At 42.5% G+C, this 12,856-nt stretch overlaps 2 protein-coding genes across 2 annotated transcripts; both read left to right on the top strand.

Moving 5' to 3' along the window:
- Positions 1 to 998: 998 nt before the first annotated feature.
- On the top strand, positions 999 to 1,961 carry LOC128399112 (olfactory receptor 6C65-like). The gene has a single exon (XM_053360374.1). It carries the CDS (start codon positions 999 to 1,001, stop codon positions 1,959 to 1,961), a length of 963 nt encoding a protein of 320 aa, XP_053216349.1.
- A 5,567-nt stretch (positions 1,962 to 7,528) lies between these two features.
- On the top strand, positions 7,529 to 10,997 carry LOC128399974 (olfactory receptor 6C75-like; the record flags this gene model as incomplete). Its single annotated transcript, XM_053361873.1, has 2 exons — positions 7,529 to 8,431; positions 10,977 to 10,997. Coding segments are annotated over exons 1-2 (924 nt in total), but the record flags the coding sequence as incomplete, so codon positions are not given.
- Positions 10,998 to 12,856: the final 1,859 nt, after the last annotated feature.

Here is a 12,856-nt window from a genome sequence, read left to right on the forward strand (position 1 = left end):
AGAATTAAGGCATGTGAAGGAGATGTGAGCCAAAATCCTATTTCGATTACATATAGTACATCTATAATACTCCCCCCTCCCTCTCCCCAAAAAACACCCTCAGATTGAAGGGGAAAGACTTGATGGGTGAATGCCAGCTATGCTCTTTTGAAGGAAGGCAGCTGAAGGCAGCCCTGTATCAGGAAATGTTTAATGTCTGATGTTTTACAATTTTTATATATGCTGTAAGTGGCCCAGAGTGGCTGGGGAAACCCAGCCAGATGGGTGGGGCATAAATATTTTTTTGTTATTATTATTGTTACTATTACTATTTATAGCAGAATTTGACCACTTTTGCCATTATAGTCATAATATTTCCTCCCTTCTTCCTGTGTTCCTTTAGGCACTGTGGCTGGACTCCAATTACACACTTTTTGAAATCTTTGAGCTCTCTCACAACCATTTTGGGCAGGAAGGCTTCTATGTACTCTTACTTCAAGCCACACACGCCGTACATGGTAATTTTCTGACCTGAGCTCCGTGATGGTTAGGAAAGCTGTTGTGGCAATTTCCTTCCACAATCCCATTGGCTCAGCTTGTGATTTTGGTAATCCAACCATTGTCACAGTGAAGTCAGACTCTCTTTCAGGGCAGAGGCAGTCACAATACAATGGACCTGGTGAGATGAGGTATTACGGAGCATGAGGCAAAGGGCATGATATCACCTTCCCTCCAGGTACAGAAACTGCCTATACTGTGGCAGCTGACTCTTACGTCAACACTGGTGACACAGTGAAGTCCTCTGCCAAACTTTAGCTGAAGGAATATATGGCAGGGCTTGTGGTATCCACAACTCTATCCTCAACATTGCACAGAACTATATGATTCTCTGGTCTGATCCAGGCAGGCTTGGCTTAACTTCATAATGATAATGATGATAATGATAATGATAATGATAATAATGCTACTTATCTATACTCATCTTTTACTAGCAGATAACTCATGAAAGTCAAGCCTTTATGGAGAACCAAATAAAGATCAATGAGTTTCTACTGCTGGGATTCACTGAGAACGCCAAACTAGAGATGTTTTTCTTTGTTCTTTTCTTAATCATGTACCTGATGGCTGTAATGGGAAACATGATCATTATCACCATCACTCTCATGGATTTCCGCCTCAGGACACCCATGTATTTCTTCCTCCGGAATTATGCCATCTTGGAAATTGGATACACCACTGCTGCCATCCCAAAGGCGTTGTTCAACCTTGCATCTGGCAGGAAAACAATCTCGTATGGGGGATGTATAAGTCAACTGTTTTTCTATTTCTTCCTGGGCACTACAGATTTCTCCCTGCTGACTGTGATGTCCTTTGACCGATATGTGGCCATCTGCAACCCCCTAAGGTACACCACCATCATGAACGAGAAGTTCTGCACACTTTTGGTGCTCTTCTCTTGGATTGGGTCGCTTGCTGTGATTTTGGCTCAAACTCTGCTATATGTTCAATTTCCTGTTTGTGGCTCCAACATCATTGACCATTTCTTCTGTGACAGCAAACCATTACTAAATCTTCTCTGTGGTGACACACATTTCTTGGAGCTCTCTGACTTTATTATTTCAGTGTTTACAGTACTGGGGACTTTTGCTATCACCGTTGTGTCCTATGTGAATATAATCTCCACTGTTCTCCGCATCCCAAGTGCTGCAGGGAGGCAGAAGGCCTTTTCCACCTGTGCTTCCCACATCACCATTGTCACCGTCGCCTATGGAAGCTGCATCTCTATGTACATCATACCTGAACGAGATGGTGGGCAAAACTTCAACAAGGTTGTGGCCGTTCTTAACAATGTGGTTTGTCCTCTAATGACCCCCTTTGTGTACAGCCTGAGGAACAGGCAGGTCCAAGATGCTTTGAAAAATGCTTTTGCCTGCAAGCATGTATTTAATAAAATGCAGAGAAACTCATGCAGTTTGAAATGATTGAAGGAATGGGAGTTATGAACTGGTTAAAATAGACCCATGATACTTCTTATGGAGTTTCAGAAGCCGAAATAAATAGTTTTCTCGTTAAAACAAAAGCCTTCATTGGTGTGGAAAACCTCTGAATTATCACCAGATTCTTATTTCATAGTCAGAAAATCATAGAATCATAGTTTTAGGCAGTGTTTTTTTATATAAAAAGAGATGCCAGAACTCACCATGAACCTCTCCCTTGCTCTCTTATATTGGCAATAGTGCTCACCTGAGAGGTTCCAGGGTTTTGATGAACTTTGGCTGACAAGGACCCTCTTACCTATGGGACCACCTCTCCTGGTATGTCCCACAGAGGACCTTTCAGTCTTCAAATAAAAAACATCTTGGAGATCCTGGGCCACAGGGAGGTTAGGCTGGCCTCGACCAGATCCAGGCTTTTTCGGCCTTGGCCCATATCTGGTGGAATGCTCTGTCACAAGAGACTTGACATCCTTCTGCAGGGCCTGCAAGACAGCTGTACCACCAGGATGTTGGCCAAGGCACAGTCTAACTCCCTCTCTCGTTCTGTAATCCTCATACAACTCTAACCCAATGGTTGCCATTAATTTGATTCTGAATTCATGTTAGAATGTATTTTAATTAATTGACTGTGTGATTTCATATACACTGTACTATTTTTAGTGGTTGTTAGCCGCTCTGAGCCCGACTTTGGCCGGGGAGAGTGGGATACAAATAAAAATTTATTATTATTATTTATATATAAAAACACACACCTGGTTTGAGGCCTTGTAGGCCAAATCTGCATCCAGGGCTGGAAATCTAGAGCAAGCCAACCTGGAACATATGTGGCCATTCATGGTAGGAAGCATTCACCACAACACTTTAACACTTTGCTCCGATGGAAGCTGCATCTCTATGTACATGAAACCAGAGCAGTACAGCCTTTCAGTAAGGCTGTGGCCATTCTCAACAATGTGGTTTGTCCTCTTATGACCACTTCTGTGTACAGCTTTGTGGAACAAGCAGGTGAAATATGCTTTGAAATATGCTTTTGACTGAAAACATGTTTTTAAGTTCATGGAGTTTGAAACAACGAGAGGAAGGGGAAACGTGAATTGACTAAAATAGGCTCATGAAACAGTTTGTGGTATATCCGAAGCCCAAATAAACCAATTTCTTTTCAAATAATCATTGGTTTCCAAAAGTCATTGAACTTGGCATATCATGTGTCCCTCTTGAATTTCAAGCAACAGAAAACCCTGTTCTACATTACTGGATACTGGTAATCACTTTTACTCCCAGTATGGTTGTTTTAAGAAAACTTAAGCTTTTTTGAGGAAATTGTGTTTTTATTTCTTTCACACATACCAATCACTGTATCTTTTTCTAGGAAGAACTCTTTACTGTAGAAGATTAAATAACCCTTTAAGTGCCACTAGGGGGCAGCAAATATAATGAAATGCTATGCAGTTTTGTCAGCACAACAACCTTCTGAGGCAGGAAGCCTGTGCCCCTGTTCATTTATTCTGCCAGGGTGGTTACAAGTCACTGGTCACACCTATACCATACATTTAATGCACTCTTATACCACTTTAAAAACCATGGCTTTCCCCAAAGATTTCTGGGACCTGCAGTTTACTAAGGGTGCTGGGAATTGCAGCTCAGCAAAGGTTTGACTAGCAACCCTCATGCGACCTCCGTTCTTGTGAAAACTGGGCCTTCTGGTTGGAACACCCTATTGTGAAAATGGACCCCTTTTTAATCACTGCAGACCATCACTGAAACAGGCAAAGGACAGGGGTGGTGCCTATAGACAGAGCAAGGGTAGCTAACCTGTGGTCCTACCAAAGTTAACAACCACTGATGTACAGAGATCCAAAGATACATTTTTGCCATCTTCTAAAAGGGTCCTTGGGCAACATTTATAACCATCCTTTCTAGTTGTTTTCTTGCTTTGCCCAACATGCTGACATGTCCAGTGTGTATGTTTTTATATATATAAATAACAATTGGGGACTTCCTGCACATGACCAATTGTCTCCTGTCCTTAGTTATGGATGCAACATATTCCACTGTGGGGGGCGGGGAGGGCTGAGTGGTAGAGCATCTGATTTGCACACAGAAAGTCCTGGGTTCAATTGCTACCAACTTCAGATAGGCCTGGGAAAGAGTGGAATAATCATCAGCTCCTAACCTGGAGATTGAATTTGGGACCCTCTGAATCTGGCAGTGGCTGCTGGGAGCTGTGGTCCAAACATGTGGAGAGCATGGGTTGGAGAAGGCTAATCTATACAAATTAAGGCAACTTTGTTCCACTTAAGATGAACATCCTCCTCCCAAGGGATCTTTAAATAAAGCTTGTCTCACTAGTATTCTATGGAGAGGATGATGGAAGACACCCAGCCATGATAAGATTTAAGTGACATAGGAAATCTATATTATAGATCTGGTGCTGATAGCTGCATCATACCAAGGTGAGGCATATTATAGCATATTATGCTGCTTTGCTTTATAAATGTATTCAGAGTTTTCTTATTTTCATTATGGGCAGACATGTCAATTATTCCTTTTTTTGAGACAGAGAGATATTTAGGGTATTATCAGTGCCAAGCTATATGATTAAATAGTTAACTGGTACAAAATTTTGGCAAATCAGCAGGTCTTCGTGAAAAAAATTCTCCTAATGTGCACATTTCTTCCTAATCTACATGTTTTTTTAAAGCAATTTATCATAATATAATGAACTTTGACATGTTATTGTCACCAATGTGTGCATTTTTATGGACTTTTTATCCCAGTATATGCACATATGCACCCACTACTTGGCTGGAGAACAGCATTCCAAAATTTCGAGAACTGAAATTTTTGAAAAACAACCCCCCCCTCCCATTGATGTGTTATTACTGTTATTAGGAAGTTTTGAAAGCCTTCAACAACACACATTTAACAACAATGTTCAGTAATGTGAAAAATGTTGACGCTTTCCTTAACAACTTTGCTCCCACGCTTTTGCTGACTCGGTTGTCCTTCTTTGGCGATGACGTCATAGACCATTTTTTCTGCAACTATGCTCCAATGATAAAACTTCATTGAGATTAGGTGCAGCTCCTTCCGGCTCTGGAGGGCATTCTGTCTGGACTGGTGTTAGTCATCTCCTTGTCTGTCACGGGTGTCTCATGTCTACATCATTGCCACCATCTTGCATATGTAGTCCATAAAAGGTCAGCGAAAGACATTGCCAACCTGTGCTTCTCACAGCAGAGCCACATCCATCTTTTATGGGAGTGCAATATTCATGTACTCCTTGCCCAGCCAGGGATGATATTGGGATGTCCAGAAGGGAATTGCAGTCCTTACTGGAGCGTTTACACCATTTTTGAACCCTTTTATTTATAGTCTGAGGAATGAGAAGGTCTATGAAGCCTTCAAAGACTATCTGAAGAGGAGGAAATCTGAACACGTGTGGTCTTTTTTTACAAAGTGGCTGGCAAATTAGGGAGGCTATAGGGTGGTGAATGAGTGGCAGCAATGTTTGTAGTAGGTTGAAGGCCCTTTCCTTTGGTACAAAGATATAGATCCCATCTTCCAACTGGAAATATCAAGGCAACCTACAACCTGTTATATGCCTACAGAAAAGCTGTATGTAGGACCTGAGTGCAGCGGCACCCAGAAAGCAGAGTGGTGGCTAAAAATTTCTTCTCTCCCCTTTCATCTTATTTCTTTTACAACCCCCCCCCCAAAAAAAAAACATTTTATGGCAGAAATCCCTAGCAATTTGGAATGGAATGGTAAACCTGCCATCCACCCAACATGCCTTTACCTACCCTAAAAAGTCACTCATAAACCCTGCCTTTTCTGGGGGACAACTGATCTCATGAACAGGTATGTGTCCAGCCCTGTATAAATATCAGGAAAACACACATTTAACTGCATAATAAGGGATTTATCAGTGTGTGAGAGCATATCTATATATCTGTGTTTATCTGTTTGGCAGGACTATTATTTTTAAAGGATCAAATAGATGTAGAAACAGAATTAAGGCATGTGAAGGAGATGTGAGCCAAAATCCTATTTCGATTACATTTAGTACATCTATAATACTCCCCCCTCCCTCTCCCCAAAAAACACCCTCAGATTAAAGGGGAAAGACTTGAGGGGTGAATGCCAGCTATGCTCTTTTGAAGGAAGACAGCTGAAGGCAGCCCTGTATCAGGAAATGTTTAATGTCTGATGTTTTACAATTTTTATATATGCTGTAAGTGGCCCAGAGTGGCTGGGGAAACCCAGCCAGATGGGTGGGGCATAATTTTTTTTTTGTTATTATTATTGTTACTATTACTATTTATAGCAGAATTTGACCACTTTTGCCATTATAGTCATAGTATTTCCTCCCTTCTACCTGTGTTCCTTTAGGCACTGTGGCTGGACTCCAATTACACACTTTTTGAAATCTTTGAGCTCTCTCACAACCATTTTGGGCAGGAAGGCTTCTATGTACTCTGACTTCAAGCCACAAACGCCGTACATGGTAATTTTCTGATCTGAGCTCCGTGATGGTTAGCAAAGCTGTTGTAGCAATTTCCTGCCACAATCCCATTGGCTCATATTGTGATTTTGGTAATCCAACCATTGTCACAGTGAAGTCAGACTCTCTTTCCGGGCAGAGGCAGTCACAATACAATGGACATGGTGAGATGAGGTATTACGGAGCATGTGGCAAAGGGCATGATGTCATCTTCCCTCCAGGTACAGAAACTGCCTATACTGTGGCAGCTGACTCTTACATCAACACTGGTGAAACAGTGAAGCCCTCTGCCAAACTTTAGCTGAAGGAAAATATGGCAGGGCTTGTGGTATCCACAACTCTATCCTCAACATTGCACTGATACCATTCAGCTTCTGTTCCATAAGGTAACTGCCTCACTCAGCCTAAGTTAGGACCGATCATGGTGATGTGCAAATTCACTGTCTTCCTCACACACTATCTTACAAGCACAGTTATTAAGTCTTCATTAAGTGGAAGTACTAACCATTTGTGTGAATGTTAATTACCAATAAATATTGGTGGTCCCAATTAATTTCTTTTCAGATATGTTGTCAGACAAGGACTTTGCAAGTGATCAGTTCAGTGTTTGCATGTGTGCTTGACTCTTTGCATGTGTGCTTTGGATAAAAATGACACTTGTAAATGGACATTTTCCCTCTACCTTTGCAGGTATGGCAGGTTGAATCCAGTTGTGTGAATTTCCACAGATTATTTAGCTCCAGATTATTTATTTAGATTATTTAGAGCATGAGACTCTTAATCTTAGGGTCTTGGGTTCAAGTCCCACACTGGGCAAAAAGATTTTTGCATTGCAGGTGTTTTGACTAGATGACCCTTGTGGTCCCTTTCAACTCTGTGATTCTATGAATCCGATTCTGAGTCAATGTAGGAAACAGGAGGCTGAACTATATGATTCTGTGGTCTGATCCAGGCAGGCTTGGCTTAACTTCATAATGATAATGATAATAATGCTACTTATCTATACTCATCTTTTGCCAGCAGATAACTCAAGGCAAGTCAAGACTTTATGGAGAACCAAACAAAGATCAATGAATTTCTACTGCTGGGATTCACTGAGAATGGCAAACTAGAGATATTTCTCTTTGTCCTTTTCTTAATCATGTACCTGATGGCTGTAACGGGAAACATGATCATTATCACCATCACTCTCATGGATTTCCGCCTCAGGACACCCATGTATTTCTTCCTCCGGAATTATGCCATCTTGGAGATTGGATACACCACTGCTGCCATCCCAAAGGCGTTGTTCAACCTTGCATCTGGCAGGAAAACAATCTCGTATGCTGGATGTATAAGTCAATACTTTTTCTATTTCTTCCTGGGCACCACAGATTTCTTCCTGCTGACTGTGATGTCCTTTGACCGATATATGGCCATCTGCAACCCCCTAAGATACACCACCATCATGAATGAGAAGTTCTGCACACTTTTGGTGCTGTTCTCTTGGATTGGGTCGCTTGCTGTGATTTTGGCTCAAACTCTGCTATATGTTCAATTTCCTGTTTGTGGCTCCAACATCATTGACCATTTCTTCTGCGACAGCAAAGCATTACTCCATCTTCTCTGTGGTGACACACATTTCTTGGAGCTCTCCGACTTTATTATTTCGGTGTTTACAGTACTGGGGACTTTCACTATCACCGTTGTGTCCTATGTGAATATAATCTCAACTGTTCTCCACATCCCAAGTGCTGCAGGGAGGCAGAAGGCCTTTTCCACCTGTGCTTCCCACGTCACCATTGTCACTGTTGCCTATGGAAGCTGCATCTCTATGTACATCATACCTGAGCGGGATGGTGGGCAAAACTTCAACAAAGTTGTGGCCATTCTTAACAATGTGGTTTGTCCTCTAATGACCCCCTTTGTATACAGCCTGAGGAACAGGCAGGTCCAAGATTCTTTGAAAAATGCTTTTGCCTGCAAGCATGGATTTAATAAAATGCAGAGAAACGCAAGCAGTTTGAAATGATAGAAGGAAGGGGGAGTTATGAACTGGTTAAAATAGACCCATGATACTTCTTATGGAGTTTCAGAAGCCCTAATAAATAGTTTTCTCATTAAAACAAAAGCCTTCATTGGTGTGGAAAACCTCTGAATTATAACCAGATTCTTATTTCATAGTCAGAAAATTATAGAATCATAGTTTTAGGCAGTGTTATTTTTCTATAAAAAGAGATGCCAGAACTCACCATGAACCTCTCCCTTGCTCTCTTATATTGGCAATGGTGCCCACCTGAGAGGTGCCAGAGTTTTGATGAACTTTGGCTGACAAGGACCCTCATACCTACGGGACCACCTCTCCTGGTATGTCCCACAGAGGACCTTTCAGTCATCAAATAAAAACATCTTGGAGATCCCTGACCACAGGGAGGTTAGGCTGGCATCAACCAGAGCCAGGGCTTTTTCGGCCGTGGCCCATATCTGGTGGAATGCTCTGTCACAAGAGACTTGACATCTTTCTGCAGGGCCTGCAAGACGGAGCTGTACCGCCAGGCCTTTGGCCAAGGCACAGTCTAACTCCCTCTCTCCTTCTGTAATCTGCATAGAACTCTAACCCAATGGTTGCCATTAATTTGATTCTGAACTCATTTAAGAATGTATTTTAATTAATTGACTGTGATTTTATGTACACTGTACTATTTTTACTTGTTGTTAGCTGCTCTGAGCCCAGCTTTGGCCGGGGTGGGGTGGGGGTGGGATACAAATAAAAATTTATTCATATTATTTATATATAGTAAAACCTGGTTTGAGGCCTTTTAGGCCAAATCTGCATCCAGGGCTGGAAATCTAGAGCAAGCCAACCTGGAACATATGTGGCCATTCATGGTAGGAAACATTCACCACAACACTTTGCTCCGATGGAAGCTGCATCTCTATGTACATGAAACCAGAGCAGTACAGCCATTCAATAAGGCTGTGGCCATTCTCAACAATGTGGTTTGTCCTCTTATTACCACTTCTGTGTACAGCTTTGTGGAACAAGTAATAATAATAATAATAATAATTTATTATTTGTACCCCGCCCATCTGGCTGGGTTTCCCCAGCCACTCTGGGCGGCTTCCATAGAAACCAAAAATACACTAAAATATCACAGATTAAAAACTTCCCTGAACAGGGCTGCCTTAAGATGTCTTCTGAATGTCAGGTAGTTATTTATCGCTTTGACATCTGATGGGAGGGCGTTCCACAGGGCAGGCGCCACTACCGAGAAGGCCCTCGGCGCTGGACCTCAGCGTCCGGGCAGAATGATGGGGGTGGAGACGCTCCTTCAGGTATACTGGGCCGAGGCCGTTTAGGGCTTTAAAGGTCAACACCAGCACTTTGAATTGTGCTCGGAAAAGTACTGGGAGCCAATGTAGGTCTTTCAAGACCAGTGTTATGTGGTCTCGGCGGCCGCCCCCAGTCACCAGTCTAGCTGCCACATTCTGGATTAGTTGTAGTTTCCGAGTCACCTTCAAAGGTAGCCCCACGTAGAGCGCATTGCAGTAGTCCAAGTGGGAGATAACCAGAGCATGCACCACTCTGGCGAGACAGTCCGTGGGCAGGTAGGGTCTCAGCCTGCGTACCAGGTGGAGTTGGTAGACAGCTGCCCTGGACACAGAATTGACCTGCACTTCCATGGACAGCTGTGAGTCCAAAATGACTCCCAGGCTGCGCACCTGGTCCTTCAGGGGCACAGTTACCCTATTCAGGACCAGGGAGTCCTCCACACCAGCCCGCCCCCTGTCCCCCAAAAACAGTACTTCTGTCTTGTCAGGATTCAACCTCAATCCATTAGCCGCCATCCATCCTCCAACCGCCTCCAGGCACTCACACAGGACCTTCACCGCCTTCACTGGTTCTGATTTGAAAGAGAGGTAGAGCTGGGTATCATCTGCATATTGATGGACACCCAGTCCAAACCCCCTGATGATCTCTCCCAGCGGCTTCATATAGATGTTAAAAAGCATGGGGGAGAGGACGGAACCCTGAGGCACCCCACAAGTGAGGGCCCAGGGGTCTGAACACTCATCCCCCCACACTTTCTGAACACGGCCCAGGAGGAAGGAGCGAAACCACTGTATAACAGTGCCCCCAGCTCCCAGCCCCTCTAGACGGTCCAGAAGGATGTTATGGTCGATTGTATCAAAGGCCGCTGAGAGATCCAGCAGAACTAGGAAACAACTCTCACCTTTGTCCCTAGCTCGCCGGAGATCATCAACCAGCGCGACCAAGGCAGTTTCTTTTTCTTTTTTTAAAAAGATATTTATTGAAATTTTACAGACAAAAAAGAATTACAGAATAAGAAAAGAAAAAGAAAAAGAAAAAAGATACACAAATGCAAAGAAAAATACAAAATACATGAAGAATTAAAAAACAATTAAAAACAGATCAATCTTTTCGTATCTTATATTTCAATTACTTGTTTCCTGACCTCCTCACACCTCCCTTTTTTGTATTCCAATTCACATAGTTAATTCAGCAAATCCTTTCCCTCTTTGTTTTTATCTTAATTCTATATCTTAACATATTATAACTTTATATTTTAATCTAATTATCAGTCCATTTTTACATATTCTTTTTAACCTTATTGCTAAATATTGTCATCTTGTCTTATAGCAAACCTTAAAACTTAAAACTCAAATCTTCTTTTTACCAACTTCTCATAACCATATCATTAACCTAATTCTTTAAACATTCTTACTAGAACCAAGTAGTTCCGTTTCAACATTTTTCTAACATTCATCAATTATTTTAAAACAGTTCTAATGATACAAAAAAAAAAGTAAAACAAATCCAATCTTCATCCAGCGTCCCTTCCTCCTGGTCCCGGATTTTGTCAGTCCTTTTTGTCCCATTAATCTAGCGCATTAACCTGGTATCCTTATATCCGAGGCCCTCAAGTCTCTTCCATGTCCCTTCCGCGACTCTTCTTCATATTTTCCTTTCACTCGTGGGAACTCCATCTTAGTAATGTTTTTGACCCTTTTCAGCAGATCAGCCCCATTTCCATAGTCCAGACTAAACTCCATGTAATATTTAAACACCTGTTTCAGATTCCCTCCAAAATTAAGAGCCCCCACAACTCCCAACATCTGACGGCCCATTACCAGACTCAGAAAGTCCAAACATCCCTGCATGGGAGGGTCAATCCAACCCCCCATTTCCAAACCAAACCAAACTTTATCTTTCCAAATCTGGTTTTTTCCAAATTCATTTATCAAATCCAAAGGCTCATATTCCTGCAGGGCCGCAACTCCCTCCATTTCTGGCACCCAGGATTCAGCAGCATCCTCTTCTCTCATCTGTGCTGTCATAGCACACTCCTGTTTTAGTTCCTGGGTAGGCTCGATGTAGTTTCCTACTGCCTGTTCAAAATTTCTGGCCGCATTAGTCATCAGATCCGTCTTCTGGCTTAACTGATCCAATAGGGCATTTATTTTACAGAAAGCACCCAACAGAGCTTCTGAAAACATTGTCCTACAAGGTCACAAGTCCTTTCCCACGATTGTAATCTGTAGCAGCTGCAAGCTCCTGAAATTGGTTACAGTTTCACAGTCTCCCTCTAGGGGGAAAACTTCTGTTTATTCTTTCTTTTAAGAACAATAGCAACAAAGTTTCTTTTTTAAGATATTCTGTCAATATTTGTTCCTTTGAAATGCGAAAGGAAACAATGGAATCACTATATTACTTTTCTTTTAGCTATCTGTCAAAAACATTTGTCTCTGGTCAATGAGCTTCAAACGTCGGTCCTGACACTCCGCTCCAGGATCAGGACGGTGGAAAGTTACTTTACTTTAAACTCACTTCTGCAGGTTTAAACAGTCCAAAAAGAGATCCCCCTTCTTCTCCTGCTACCGAAGGGGGGTTCCATGATTTTAAATGATGAAAGCCAATCCTTTAAAAGTAATTTTCTAAGCTCTAGTTTACATTTTCTTTGCTTTATTCTGACTACAAAGAAACGGAAGGCTGACTTCCTGTTTAGATCTTCCCGTTTCAGTACCAAATTGAAATAAATTTTGAGTCCAATTCCTCTCTACTGGCCGATCCTTCTTTAAAGTCCAGTTGTTCAAGGTTTAAGTACTCACGGGTGATTCTTTAGATGCCAAATTGTCCCAGGAAAAAGGCAGTGCTCTCCGGCAATGGCTATGCGGCTTCACTCCACGGAAAAAGCAGTTGACTCACAGCACCACGCCACTCCCCCCTCTTCGCTTCGGAGCCCGTTAATGGGTTCCTTTCTGGGTTGGGGGGGCACTAAAGGTGCCCGCCGAGTCCCATGGTCACAGGCTTCATCCGCCTGTGATTTTTTAAAGGGTCCCCGCTTCGCCTTAGCGGTAACGACCCGTTTCGCGC

The sequence above is a fragment of the Podarcis raffonei genome, chromosome 13 (genome assembly GCF_027172205.1).
Source record: "Podarcis raffonei isolate rPodRaf1 chromosome 13, rPodRaf1.pri, whole genome shotgun sequence".
NCBI lineage: Eukaryota > Metazoa > Chordata > Lepidosauria > Squamata > Lacertidae > Podarcis > Podarcis raffonei.